This window comes from Pecten maximus, chromosome 13 (assembly GCF_902652985.1).
Source record: "Pecten maximus chromosome 13, xPecMax1.1, whole genome shotgun sequence".
In the NCBI taxonomy this organism is placed as follows: Eukaryota; Metazoa; Mollusca; class Bivalvia; order Pectinida; family Pectinidae; genus Pecten; species Pecten maximus.
In genome coordinates, this window is record NC_047027.1 from 32,962,689 (window position 1) to 32,976,760 (window position 14,072).

At 35.1% G+C, this 14,072-nt stretch overlaps 1 protein-coding gene across 1 annotated transcript; it reads right to left on the minus strand.

Annotated features, from left to right (window-relative positions):
- Nucleotides 1-499: 499 nt before the first annotated feature.
- Nucleotides 500-11,513, minus strand: LOC117340677 (kynureninase-like). Its single transcript, XM_033902441.1, has 12 exons — nucleotides 11,309-11,513; nucleotides 10,769-10,889; nucleotides 10,303-10,388; nucleotides 9,565-9,626; nucleotides 8,900-8,971; nucleotides 8,722-8,796; nucleotides 8,209-8,355; nucleotides 7,691-7,789; nucleotides 6,928-7,054; nucleotides 6,125-6,210; nucleotides 1,006-1,269; nucleotides 500-660 (listed from the first exon to the last, which is right to left on the minus strand). Exons 1-12 carry the CDS (start codon nucleotides 11,511-11,513, stop codon nucleotides 532-534), a joined length of 1,473 nt encoding a protein of 490 aa, XP_033758332.1. The 3' UTR covers nucleotides 500-531.
- Between the last annotated feature and the right edge of the window lie 2,559 nt (nucleotides 11,514-14,072).

Below are 14,072 nucleotides of genomic sequence, written 5' to 3' on the forward strand. Positions count from 1 at the left end.
TCGTTTTCTTAAATGCGTGGTCAAGTGGTCAGTTGGCGGGATTACATATATTCGGATGGACAACATATTTACAGAGAGATGACAAAGACATGTAAGCAATATGTCTATTAATTAACATCACCTGAAATCGTTTCTTTATACTTGTACACCATAAGTTTAATGATACGATATACATTATAAGTTTGTATTACGAAGATTGTACATTTAGCGATTTTCTAAATGTGTACAGGGCAACATGTGTCATTTTATTTAAAATACTTGTATACATATGAGTGCTTTGCAAAGATTGTAAAGTCGTATTTAGAATATTAAAAGCAGTTTAAAGGTTTGTGTCATCACATATTCTGTGAAATGTCAAAAAGTGTCAATTTTATCATGTTTTGATAGGAGAGCTGATCTTATTGGTACATAAAAGCTAATCGGAGGTAGAGTTTCTTAATTGTTTAGATAAAATCAAATCGCCTTATTCAGGGAAGATAAGATAAATACCATGAAATAGATCATTTACATTTTGAAGATTCAGGTCTTGTCTTAAGCAGCTGTAACTGTAGCACTCTCTAGTGCTTGGTCAAGGTACCCCATAAAGCGATGGACGTCATTGAACGAGCAGTACAGAGGGGCGGGGGACACACGGATCACCGACGGTTTTTTCTCGTCACACTGTAATAGGGAAAAGCATGCATACATTATCATTGTGATATTCCGGAGGGTATAGGGGATAGCTGAGACAATATCCATATACCAGTACAAGAACAAGTTCTAGTCAAAGGTGATACTGTATGAACTCATTCATTTGAGTAACTTTGGTAACCCTTCATAATCAGCATTAATACAAAGTGTCAAGTCCAGGGCATTTTGCTCATTGAAAAGGAGCCATTTGAAAAGAAAATTATATTTTACAATTTGACCTCGAGAGAAGGTCAAGGTCCTCGATTTAAATAATTTAAATTTTTTTAGAGAGAAATATCTATCTTCTAGGTCAATGGTTCAGTTTCAGGTACTTACAATTACTCCCCTTTTCTCAAGCTCCTCGAAGACGTGAGATATCTCGACAGAGAAGGAAAGTGACAATTGGGCCCCTCTATGTTCTGGGTCAGACGGAGTTAAGATGTGTACATTGATTTGTTGTGAGTTTGCGTCTGTTTTTTCCATGTGGCCACTTGCCATCCCATCGGTTCGTCCATACTTTTTAATTATGCAGTATTCCATGTACGCTGTCAATAACTTAGATTTGGCTCGTAATTCCTCCATAGATGTTTTGTTGAATATCTGAGGAATTGAAATTGTCTTAATTATCGCATATTTGACATAGTACATGGAATTGAAATGACAATGCCCATTTGATTATACATGAAGAGTATTTGTCTCTACCTTATTTTGGACCCGAGAAGATTTTTTGAAATTTCACTCAATTTGACCATTTTTGGCCCCGCCCCTCAGTCCCCATGAGAGTTGGGGATCATTTAATTCACAAATAGGTTTGTCTGTTGACTATAAACGATTTCTACAACATGTCATTGAGATTGGTTCAATGGTGTTTTACGTGTTGAAAATCTAAATTGTTTGCGGTTGCGAGTGGACGTCGGACAAAAGGCGATCACAATAATTCAATTGATACTTTGTTCGGTCAAAGGCCCAGGGGCCTTAACGGTCATCTGACTCTAAATTAAAGACCCTTATACTATTGTAGTATCCATTCTCTGTAGCTGGTATCGTGGCACTGTGGGCCATTGTGGCCATCTTGGAATTTGGATCAACCCAACAAATATCAACAACACTTGATCAAGACTATCTCAGGATCATTTCTGGTAAGTTAGAGTTGAATCCCACAGTTGGAATTTGTGAAGAAGTTTTAAATAGGTGTTGTTAAGGAAGAACCATGATTGCACAATCATGTTACAAAATGGCCGCCGTGGCTGCCATGTCAAAGTTTTTACGAGGCCGAAAAATAACAACACTTTGTTGGCTCTCCTCCTTTAACATCCTCACCAATTTCCAGCTCAATGGCACCAGTGGAACTGGAGAAGTTTAAAATGTGTTTTTCAAGATGGTTGCCATGGCGGCCATCTTGGATTTCTGACCGACCCAAAAAATAACAACACTTGGTCAGGACCATCCCAGTATCATTTCAGGTAAGTTTCAGCTCAATCCCACTGGTGGAACTTTAGAAGAAGTTTGTAATGTGAAAAGTTTACGCACGGCGCACGACGACGGACGAAACATGATGACTATAGGTCATCCTGACCATTCGGGTCAGATGACCTAAAAACTAGCTGAATTAATCAAAACCTAGCTAAATTCCCCGAACTGGCCCCGACCGCCGATTCGGCTCAAGGGTATTTGACCCATTGTTTAAGCTGAATTGATTCGTTTTCATTGAGAATGTAACCAACCAAATAAATACCCTAGGTGTCCTTCCTTCAAAAGTATATTTTAAATAATTTAAACTTTTCTTCAAAGTGTGCAATATCATTAATATCCCAAGGTTCGCAATCCTTTCATCCAGATTTTTAATACATATGTTTATATATTTTTAATAAAGGTTACGACGTATCCGGTTCCTGGGGACCAAGCTAACTATTTATTAGGTATTGATTTCCTCTATTAAAGGATCCAAAATATTGATCAATTACTGTTATTTCTTTAGCATATAAATAGACTGCAAAACAAGTGTGATATTAAACAATTTGCCTTGCCTACCGATATACAAAACCGAATGATACTAGATATGAAGGGTAACTGGTGCATAATTTTTAGGACCAGGTGAGCTACAGTTGAGTGTAGATTAAAGGTTACACCCAAGTGCACTCCATTTGGACTTGGAGTGCACTCCGTTTGGACTCCAGGTAAACTTGGATTGCACTCCAAGTGGACTCCGAGTCTACCTGGAGTCCTAAGACACCATGTCTTCCCCAGTTCCATAATCAGACTGTATCATATTTACATGTATTCCCACTTTGATGCTTTTAAGATAATTTACATATGAATAAATAGAGTTTTGCAAATTACTTTTGTTCTGTTATTATTACTATAAACATTTGTTTAGTCTACTAGGAGTATTTTATTGTTAATACATGGTAATAATGCCTTCATGTTAAATTTATATTTATTAAGATCCATAAAAGACAGTTATACAATTTATGCTATAATCAAGTTTCTATGAAAGTTAGTTGCTTATAATTTCATATTTTATTAAGATGCAAGTAAATTGTATTTCATTCTATTAAGGAATTGAAAATTATTTCAATTAGAATATTTATTACTGTACATATATCATGACTGTAAAGGAAGTTTAGATAATGTATCTATATTATGTTATTGATTATTCAAAATATTGAAAGTTTACAGTATTTAATGAATTAGGTGTTTTTTGATAAGACATTCTCTACATACATGTACTCAGTTCAGGCAAGTTATTATAAATTAACATAATCATTTTAGTTTATATAGGTTATATATATTGAAAAGTATCATTAGAAAAATATACATTTACAACTGTACATATTTATGAGCATTACCGGGTTAAATTAATGTTCTGACATAATGTACACACAAGTATGTAGTTCCGGACTACCCATAATGAATGACAGTATCTGTTTATTTGCTATTATTATTGGTTATGCATGACTGACTCTGGCCTGACACACCTGACACCTGTGCCAGGTGAGTTTTAGGAGCCAGCTTCAGGTACTCTCCTGGGTTCACAGAAATACTTATGTCAATTGTGTCACTGTATGGCTTCAAATGATGAAGCTGTGCAAAGCAGGGTGTGTTATAACCTCGGGCCAATTAACAGAACAGGAAGATTATCGCCTGACTTGAAGGAAAGGATTGTAGCTCTCCATCTGAGAGGCCTTAATTAGACCAAAATTACATGTATAAACGAAATACCAGTGTAATTAAGTTGGAAATGTAAAGATAAGCTGTACAACCATTAACAAATTGGTTAACAGGTTTAAGAAGACCAACTCTATTGAAATGAAGTCATTCTATACTGAAATTAGAAAGTAAAAATAAGCTGTTTCTTATTACATTGTAACCTGTCTAAACCGGAAGTCATTGAGACCAAACGTATTGGCCGGTTTATGCAGGTGTCCGGTATGTAGAGGTACAATGTTGAATGATATAAGTTCAGAAAAAATCAATGCAAATCAAATTAAGAAATGATGCAGTTCTTATCTTGTTATATTCAAAAACATAAAGACATTCCTTTAAAAAATCAATTGTAAAGAAAGAGATTAGAGTAAAAAAAAAAATCAGTGTAATTCCAAATGGTATAATAAATGTAAATTCACCATTTCCCAAAACTAACCTATAACCTTATACCCGTAATTAGTACACATTGTTCTCGTCCAGGAAATAAGTTTATAGAGCCTGAGGTACAATTTGCCTCAGTGCAGTTGGACACGGCAACCTATGTACCATTTACCTGTAAAACTGACCTGTTGGAAATACATCGTTTTCTTTTCCCATTCAGTTAATATATATCATGATATGTGTCACTCATACATTTTATGTAACAGATACAGGTCATGAATGTACAATGGCTGTTCAAGCCAATTATAAAATCATAAATTTAAATGTTCAAACTTTAAACACAAATGACATATGGCCAGCTGCAGTTGGTGTATGAAATGTTTTTTTTACTTAATTCAAACATGAAAATTATATTAATATATATTGATTTACACATTGACTTCTAATACACTATACATACTTCCATTATAATATCAAAGACATAAAGTAATAGTACCAGTTTGAATTTTTTTTTCAAATATTTTTTTTTATAATAATGACTTAAAACTTTTTATAATACTGTAATAACAATGCACAATCATATCATTTCAAAAGTGTCAGATATCGACAGTCACAAGTCTGTACCTATATTCTGTATGACCTTGGTATAGGTCAGCCTGAGTTCATCTAGCCCTGACACCATACCAGACATAGTGTCAGGGCCAGAGGAAACTCTGGCTATGTAAATGTAAGGTGTGATGACCAGTTTCCATCTGACAATTAAGGGGGTCTTTATCTAGTTAGTTGACCATGTGTACACCTGTCCAGATCTTCACACCTTATGAGGTAAACTTGGAGGAAGGGGTCATTATTGGGGTCAGACTGTCTTTTCTCCACATCCCTGTAATCACGCTTGATATACAGGTAAATATTGACCTGGAAGTTTGGGGGCAGGGGGGGGGGTATCTTATATAACTGTTAAAAGAACTTCATTTGTGACCAGGTATGAGGCAGGTATAACAAAACTAAGTTGTATTTTATATAACTGTTAAAAGAACTATTTAATGAGGCAGGTATAACAAAACTAAGTTGGTTTACCAAATAGAAATAAGTTCGATATAAGACATTGGATCCGGAATATGCTATCAAGGTGATAAAACAAAATTCTTTAGTATTGTATGTTAAGATCAATTTAAACTGTTGGAAGAAAAGTATTTGAAATATTAAAAACAGTATTTCCAGTACACAATCCAACTCTACATTTTGAGAGACCACAAACAACTTGCCAAATATTTTGTTTATTTCAAATTTCTATTAATTTACGTTGCTTGTTAAAACTCTTCAAATCAAAGGAATGCTATCATACATTTTTCAACGAAGTGCCAGATCTATTCATTTTATATAGAGCTTACTAATAGAAAAAATCTATTATATTAGATATTGTTAGGTAACCAACTAAAAATGAACCAACAAAATAATAAGATGATATATACGGAGATAAAACAGAAACTCATATCTTGTTGTTACAAGTATACATCTATCTATAAACATTATGTAAGTACATGTACTTGGTTACAGGTACATGTGATACATGTGGACCCAGGTAGGATTGGGGCCTGATAGGACTCCAGATAAACTTGAATGCACTCCGAGTGCACTCCAAGTTTACCTGGAGTCCAAACGGAGTGCACTCGGAGTGCACTTTGTGTAACATTTAGTCTACACTCAACTGTAAAATTGCTGAACTAAAGATTTACATTAGCCATTGTTTACAATATAGTTGTGTTTTTCCAAAACAGGTCTCTTTATATTAGAAAAAAAAAATATATATCGAGGCTAAATATTTGGTCATGGGCGAGGTTCTGTGAAAAAGAGATAAATATTTTACCTCGAGGCTGGCTTTGATTGGTGGACACAGAAGACTTGCAGGATTGCTGATTCTGTAACCGTACGCTCCAGGACACAGATCTAGATCTGGTTCATACACACAATATGTATAAATCATCTTATTATACCATCTCCCTGTGCTAAGTTATCAAGATGATTTTCAAACCGAGTGCCATATTTAGTTATTGAAAGCATTTCGTGACTAATGTAAGTTCACATATAAGTTAATCCAGGCTTTCCTAAAAGGCAACATTATGCAATGATACAGACATTTCATTATCTTTTAATATGTTTTTTTGTGATTTATACTTCAGAAGAGAATGTCAACGTGAAATTAAAAAAAAATGGCTTCACCACATAAACAATAAAATGGCAACGATAATTCAGCGATATGCACATCTCGGTATTGTACCAGTGACCTATTGTTTTATAGCATATTTTATTATGTATTCAAGGAGTTGCCTCAACAAGCAACCATCAAATACAAAGTAGCTTGGAAGTGTCGTTTTCATAAATCGGACCACGCCATATTATGCAACTGACTCTGTATTTATGATCACTGAAACGCTTTACATGGTACATAAATTGGGTAATTATAATGTACTGATAATATTGACATGAATTACACCAATTGCATTACACATGTATAGCAAAACATGTTCTCCCATTCCAAGACAGAGAGTCAATGTTCATCAATAACAACTATTCCTTACCTGATGCTTGCTAATTGCTGTTAAACTTTTAAGTGGACATTTTACAGCCAATTGTATAATTACGTGTGTTCAGCACTGTCCAGGTACATACCATTGTTCAGATTGAATCTCGTTTCAAATCTTTGTCCCCACCATCCCAGCAGTTTTGGAAAGTTGTTGTGCTTATGCTTTTCATGAAGGAAAATGCAAGCCAAACAGCCAGCGCTAGCATTTATGTACTAAAACATATAAACAAGTTATTTTGGTGTATCAATGAAGCAATGGAAATAAACACATTTTTATTGTGTGAAATGTAGGTTAAGTTGAACTTTATTTATGTAACAGAGCGCATGATTAATCGAATTTAAATCACTGCCTCCGCTAGGGATCGAACTCGTTAGTTTAATTGTAAATTTATTTTTTTTAATGACATTATCAGGCTCTGAAAATTACTTTCATCTACGTCTGGGCGATTGACGGGCTTCTCTCTGTCCCGTTGGTGGATGTCACTATACATACCATAGTTTAATCTGAACAATTCAGGATCTATATCGATGGACGAGCGAAAGCTGGAGAGTGACACATTGACATTTATCATTATCAATTGCATTTGTTTTGTTCGATGCTTTAATCGTTTTTCTCAATTGACTTACATTAAATTTACTTCCGATAATTCTTTTTAATAATAATGTTATGGAATTTTAAAGTTGTAATTTTCTCAGGCTGTTGGTTTTTCTTTTCAATGTATATCACATTTCATTATATCTAGACTTAAACTATAAGATAAAAACAGTATATCCACGTAGATTAATAATTTTTGACTAAAATAATAAAAGATTCATAACTTCGTTATTTTTTCATATCCTCCGACTCACCTTGTAGGTACACCAACATGCAAAATCGACGTCCCAATCATGTAGGTATAAAGGTACATTTCCAGCAGCGTGGGCCATATCGAACCCTACGTAACATCCCTGAAAATGAAAGACTTCGTATATACCGATATATTTACCATATAGATAGTCTAAGTTGATATTATCTAAGATGTCATATTAGATGAACTTTCGTTTTATATAAAGTTTTTATGCAATTTAAAAACAATTGAGCATTGGCGAACAGAAGATAAAACTTTGAGACGATTTTTAAAAGTATCGTAAGTTATGATGCCAAATGTCAGTTTGAAAGAAAAAATGCGGAGAAAATATCTAGGTAGCCATTTTATTGCGACATTTTTGTAACGTCAACGTCTATATCATATCGTTATAAACAAATTCTGACTGGCACAGCTAATGGAAATCGCCAAAAATGTTACAAGGTAATTTCACTGTATAACAGGCCGATTATGAGATAAATATATATAAATATAATTTGATTTTGTATTGGTATTGAATACCTTTGAATGACCAGCCCGTGTTATTGTCGGTATATCCAACAATTGCCCAGTGTAAAATTGCACGCCACTAAAACATATCAGAGCGATAGACTCTCCTTCCTCCTCTATCTTAGCCAGGATGTCTTCCGTCCTCAAGAGGATCTCTCCCTGGAAGCAAACGGTGAACTTTCTATCCGAATTGATATGCAAGGCAGAAGAAACAGCCGCCATTGCAATATACAATTAATACTTTTCAACGAGTGAAAATTGCTACCAAACATAGCATCAATTGGTGAAACATACCACGATGCGTAATCAGGTGCTTGAGTGAGTAATACAGTTCAATGGACGTAACAGAGGTATATCAATCTGAGGTCAAGACCTCGTAGGTTAGACCGAGCTTTAAGCATTTTTTTCTCATTGCTTGAAATAACCAAAAGAGATGGATATCACATGTTAACACATGTTAAGTGCGGAGGGAAGAGTTATTCCAATATTCTTAAAAAATAAAATCACCATCGCCGCTATTCTTACCTCCCGTGGTTCCACGAGAAGTAAACTGGTCTCCATATCATATCCGTGCAGGTTTATCTGACTTTGGAATGTATACTGTAACGAGAAAATCATGCATTTAGTAATACTTTGTCATGAGCGTGAATATAAAGTAATCTAAGAAAAAAGGACAAATCCCATTGACAAAGTATCGACCTACCTGATCAGACGGAAATGCTTTACTCTCACACATTATCTTGTGTCGCTTCGGTGTTGGGCGGTAAAATGAAATCTAAAAAAAGGAGAAAAAAACAACCCCTAAAAAAACAAGAGGCCTATGGAGCTCAACGGTTATCTGTCTAAACTATTTATGATTGCGTCTTAGCTAATTAACCTTAATTTCCAAGAGCGCATTATTATCAGCAAATTTAGAATGACAATTTAAAGTTACCTGCTGAAACTGTTAGATGGATTTGTATACCACGTAATAATCGTGATTGCTTATTATGACATACCGGTATTGGTGATGAATACAACTATTTATTTCAATGTAATAATGCTTTAGTGACAGAGTTTAGACACAAATACATCTTAACTTATTACTTTACAAGTTAAACTTAAAGGGATGGTACGTTTGAAATTTGTAACAAAACATTATTATCTAGAGCGAGTCATTTCCTCAAAAATTGGTTTGGTTAAAAATGTAGAAAACCTTTGTATTTCAAGTTGATGATAGATTGTTTTATATATTGCATTGTATATTTCTATGTATGGTGAGATAGCATTGCTTATAAATATGTAAGTTCATACACTCTTGTATTTTCATATATTTAGAATATTAAGTAATGCATCAGACTGTCGATATAATTATATACGTGTACTTACCAGTAAGAGGTGTAGGTTCACAGTCAGTCCATTCATAATGGCCACCTCACCCGGTCTACCTCCTACACACAAAGTAATGTATGCTTTATTAGTCTGGGATATATTTACCATATTATTGAACAAGCCATTATCGAGCTATTACAGCTTATTTTAATAACAAACATATATGTAATTTCATTTCCCTCATGTACGCTCAGTCACTCATTTTCAGTAGGAGCATGCGTTTATCATCTGGGATTTTTCCAGAATTAGTACGGCATATATCAAGTTTCTATATAGGGTCACAACACAATGGTTAAATTAACAATGTTTAATTTAACAATCACAAAACGTCAATGCATTTATATTGTGATTACAGTATGATTTCATGTTTACAGTACTACAAATATATATACCCTAACGATAAATTTCCGTTTCCATTTGAAAGGACAACCACATTCCTAACAGTTCTAGACTGCATCCATGTGTCAAGTAAAATGGATCGTCACTTTTTTCTCAAATAATCGATGATCGATTATTGAACGATAAGGAACGGAAAGGAGACTTTGAAAATATTGTTTAATGACATTCTGGTGTTTTATCGGTATTTTTGTTCATTTTATCACTATCTTTAACTCTGCTGTTAATCTGAATATCCGCTTGAAATTAATATTTTTGTGTCAAGCCATAATACCTCGCAAACATGATTGAATAGTTAGAGTTAGAAGTAAGAGTCATATAGCTAAAGAGAATACCCACCGACAAGTTTAGCCATATCGACATCCAACTTCTCATGACATTTTGACCAAGGCATGCCTTCTCCCTGGAAATAACCTTGGACACCACTAAATTATGGAAATGTAGCAGGAAAAACAAACAGTTCAAATCTGTGTGTCATATATACACCTTGGATGTATTAAACTTAACAATTGAATGCCATTTTCGCGATTTACTTATTTATATACTTTTTCCGAAATTTCAAAAGACCAACAAAGACATGTAAATCTCGACAAACAAGAACAAGCTATTTATAGGTTGTAAAGAAGGCAGAAGTTGAAATAATAAATATTGTATTTTAACAATTTTGAGAGCGTAGATAAACTTGTAAGATTTTCATACATAAAGAAATGGTAAATCATTCACACAGAAAGAGAGAGGCATTTATTCATAAAGTCATCGAGTAGATAATATTTTTTATCATTGACTATTAAAAAAAAAGTCTTACATTTTAGCCCACTTGTCCAGTTCAACGTCTATGTATTTTTTAGTATTTTTGGGACACAGACCTAGTGAGTTCCCACAGAAGTAGACACAGTCCTCCTCTGGGTCCACTATACTCAAGTCAGCTACAATGTGGACAAACCTATGAGGGTCTTAGAGGAATGAAGTCTCTGGTATTGAGACTCATTACCAAATGAAAATAAGCCCTGATTTTTAAAGACCATTTTTTCTCTATCATCCATTTCTTACGAATTGTGTAGACATCTTTTTAACTGACAATTTACCAAAATTAGAGCACAATTTATACCGCAATGTTTATTGTAATGGGCAATTGCTTATTTGTTTTTACCTAAAACATCTGATGTAGACGATCGAACATAAAATTTATTTAGAAACTTCCATTTTTTCAATAGATCACAACCTTTTATTTAAGTGAGAGAAAAAAAACTCTTTTACATTATGTATGATTACATATATATTGATCGTATATGTTTATTACATTGTATTACACTGTCCCAAATCAAAGTAGTTTAAACATTCTTACCTCCAAGTACATCCTTCATTTTGGGATAAAAGAATTCCTGTCGTAGATCTTTAAGGGGATCATGTTCGTCCATATGTTGAGCGAATTTTCCGTCTGTAATGTCACAGTTAAGCGTATTTGCAATTTGCTTAAGTGTATCACAGGGATGAGGACCCACAAATCGTGCGGTTTTGACGGCAAGATGGCATTCCGTATACTCAGACATGGCTTCTTACATAAATGTGCGAATGGAATATCACGATACAGAATTCAACTTTGCATGAGATAAGAAATTACGATTCTTTCAAACATGATTTTCCACGGACATCAAACAAGTGGACTGATGATCAAGTTGTACCGTGCGCGTATATATGGCAAATATACCCAATATATGATATGAAACAATCGATACTGTTAAAAACAAGCAACATCTGTCATATTTGAGTTTTACCATTTGTTGGCAGTCAAATTGAATATATTCGTTGCACATTTGTGCCGTGTGTGTCATATATATATATATATATCTAAACTCACTGTGAAGATCAATTAAAAAGAAGGAAAAAAAACTAATTATCTGCCAACTCAATCGATGATTTCCAAGTTCCATTTATCATTGAACAAATTTGGCTGATTTATATTTATAGATCCGGACTTTATCAAACAAATTTGTCAATATGATATGTAGCGACATCTTCCTTTGCATGCGGGCAAACGTAAATAATGAAAGAAAATAAGAGATACGGGACAGTAAAGAATTGCGTTTCGGTTATCAAAGTGGGTACCACTGATTTCCTGTGTTGAACATTCTACGCCTAAGGTCTAAGCTTCGGACAGGTAGTTTTCCGTGTTTAAAGTGTTTGGTTTGGTTTTTGTTTGTTTAAAGTTCTATTAACAGCTAAGGTCATTTAAGGACGGCCTCTCGTGTTTGCGATATACATGCGTGTGGTGAGTACGTATGTGTGCTTTTGGAGGCTGTGGTATGTACGTCTCCTTGTGATAGGCCGGATTTTTTCCCGATTTATAGTGCTACCTCAAGTGTCAACTCCCTAGAGATACAAGATGAATTTGCATGCAATGAATCAAACAGGCCAAGGTATAGTTGCATTCTTTCAGGTATATAGTATCTTGCTTTAAATCGTAGACAATGCAATAAAATGGGGCCTGTATCGCCCACCTGGTTTGATTTCACCAAATATCAAAATAATGTTGTTGTTCAATTCGTTTTGTTGTCAACCTCAAGCAATGCTATATATGGTTATAGTTTGGGGTCCCAACTCCTTTAAAAAATAATGAAGTCTCTCTAAGTTAACAACTTGAATTGATAACTTTATGACTAGTAGCGATTTAAAGGAATTACAATTATTTCCCTTGTGGGGTTTGGTTTGGTTTGGTTTATTTTGTTTAACGTCCTATTAACAGCTAAGGTCATTTAAGGACGGCCTCCCGTGCGTGCGATATCCATGTTTGTGGTGAGTTCGTATGTGTGTTTTGGGAGTGCTACCTCACTGAAGCATACTGCCGAAGACATCCAGCAGCACACCCCACCCGGTCACATTATAATGACAACGGGCGAGCCAGTCGTCCCACCTGTGGGGCCCAACCCCTTTGGTCCCTTGGGGGTCAAAGTCATCATTAATGCAAAATCTGTTTTGCTTTCTCCAACGATGTTTCTGATCAAAGTAGGTTCAAATCCATTCCAATCTAAGTAAAATCTAAATGGTCATTATTACTACTTTACATGAACATCTAACACCATCCCACAAGGGACGACGTTTTGATGACCTCTGAGATGTGTGTATTTCACTTTCAGGGCGAATTGGCATTCTGTCGATGTCATCGAAGCAAACCATTTCGGCACAGCATATAGCAATATGCTTTATGGGACGAAATGGCTTGAAACAAATTGTCAGAGTATACAAGCTATGCACCCTGGTCATGCTAATTCGGACATATAAAATTCACTTCCAAGATTCTGGAAGTAGTCATTTGATTGGCTAATCCAAAAGGTCACCCTGACGTGACCCCTGAAGGGATGTTGTTAGATGTTCATGTAACGTAGTGAGAATGACCATCTATTCAAATCGCCCTGCGTCCGTGGTCCGTCCCTCCGTCCGTCCGTAAACAATTCTTGTTATCGCTAATCCTCAGAAAGTACAGAAGGGATCTTTCTCAAATTTCATATGTAGGTTCTCCTTGGTGCCTAGGTATGCATATTGCATTTTGAGACCAATCGAAAAACAGCATGGCCGATAGGCAGCCATCTTGGATTTTGACAACTGAAGTTTGTTATCGCTATTTCTGAGAAAGCACTGAAAGGGAACTTTCTCAAATTTCATATGTAGGTTTCCCTTGGTGCCTAGTTATGCATATTGCATTTTGAGACCAATCGGAAAACAACATGGCCGACAGGCAGCCATCTTGGATTTTGACAACTGAAGTTTGTTATCGCTATTTCTTCGAAAGTACTGAAGGGAACTTTCTCAAATTCCATATGTAGGTTCACCTTGGTGCCTAGTTATGCATATTGCATTTTGAAACCAATCGGAAAACAACATGGCCGACAGGCAGCCATCTTGGATTTTGACAATTGAAGTTTGTTATCGATATTTCTCGGAAAGTAATAAAAAGATCTTTCTGAAATTTCATATGTAGGTTCTCCTTGGTCCTTCGTATTGCATTTTTGAACCAATCTGAAAACGTTGTCGACAGACAACCATTATCGCTAAATCTCAAATTTCATATATAAGTTTCCCTTGTTTAAAAAGCACTGGAGGGGATATTTCTC

Coding starts and splice junctions, on each gene's coding strand:
- LOC117340677 (XM_033902441.1), bottom strand. CDS start 11,513: ATGTCTGAGTATACGGAATGCCATCTTGCCGTCAAAACCGCACGATTT. Junction 8,797..8,899: donor AAGCATTTCCGTCTGATCAG/GTAGGTCGATAC, acceptor TTCTCGTTACAG/TATACATTCCAAAGTCAGAT. Junction 661..1,005: donor TTGAGAAAAGGGGAGTAATT/GTAAGTACCTGA, acceptor TCCCTATTACAG/TGTGACGAGAAAAAACCGTC.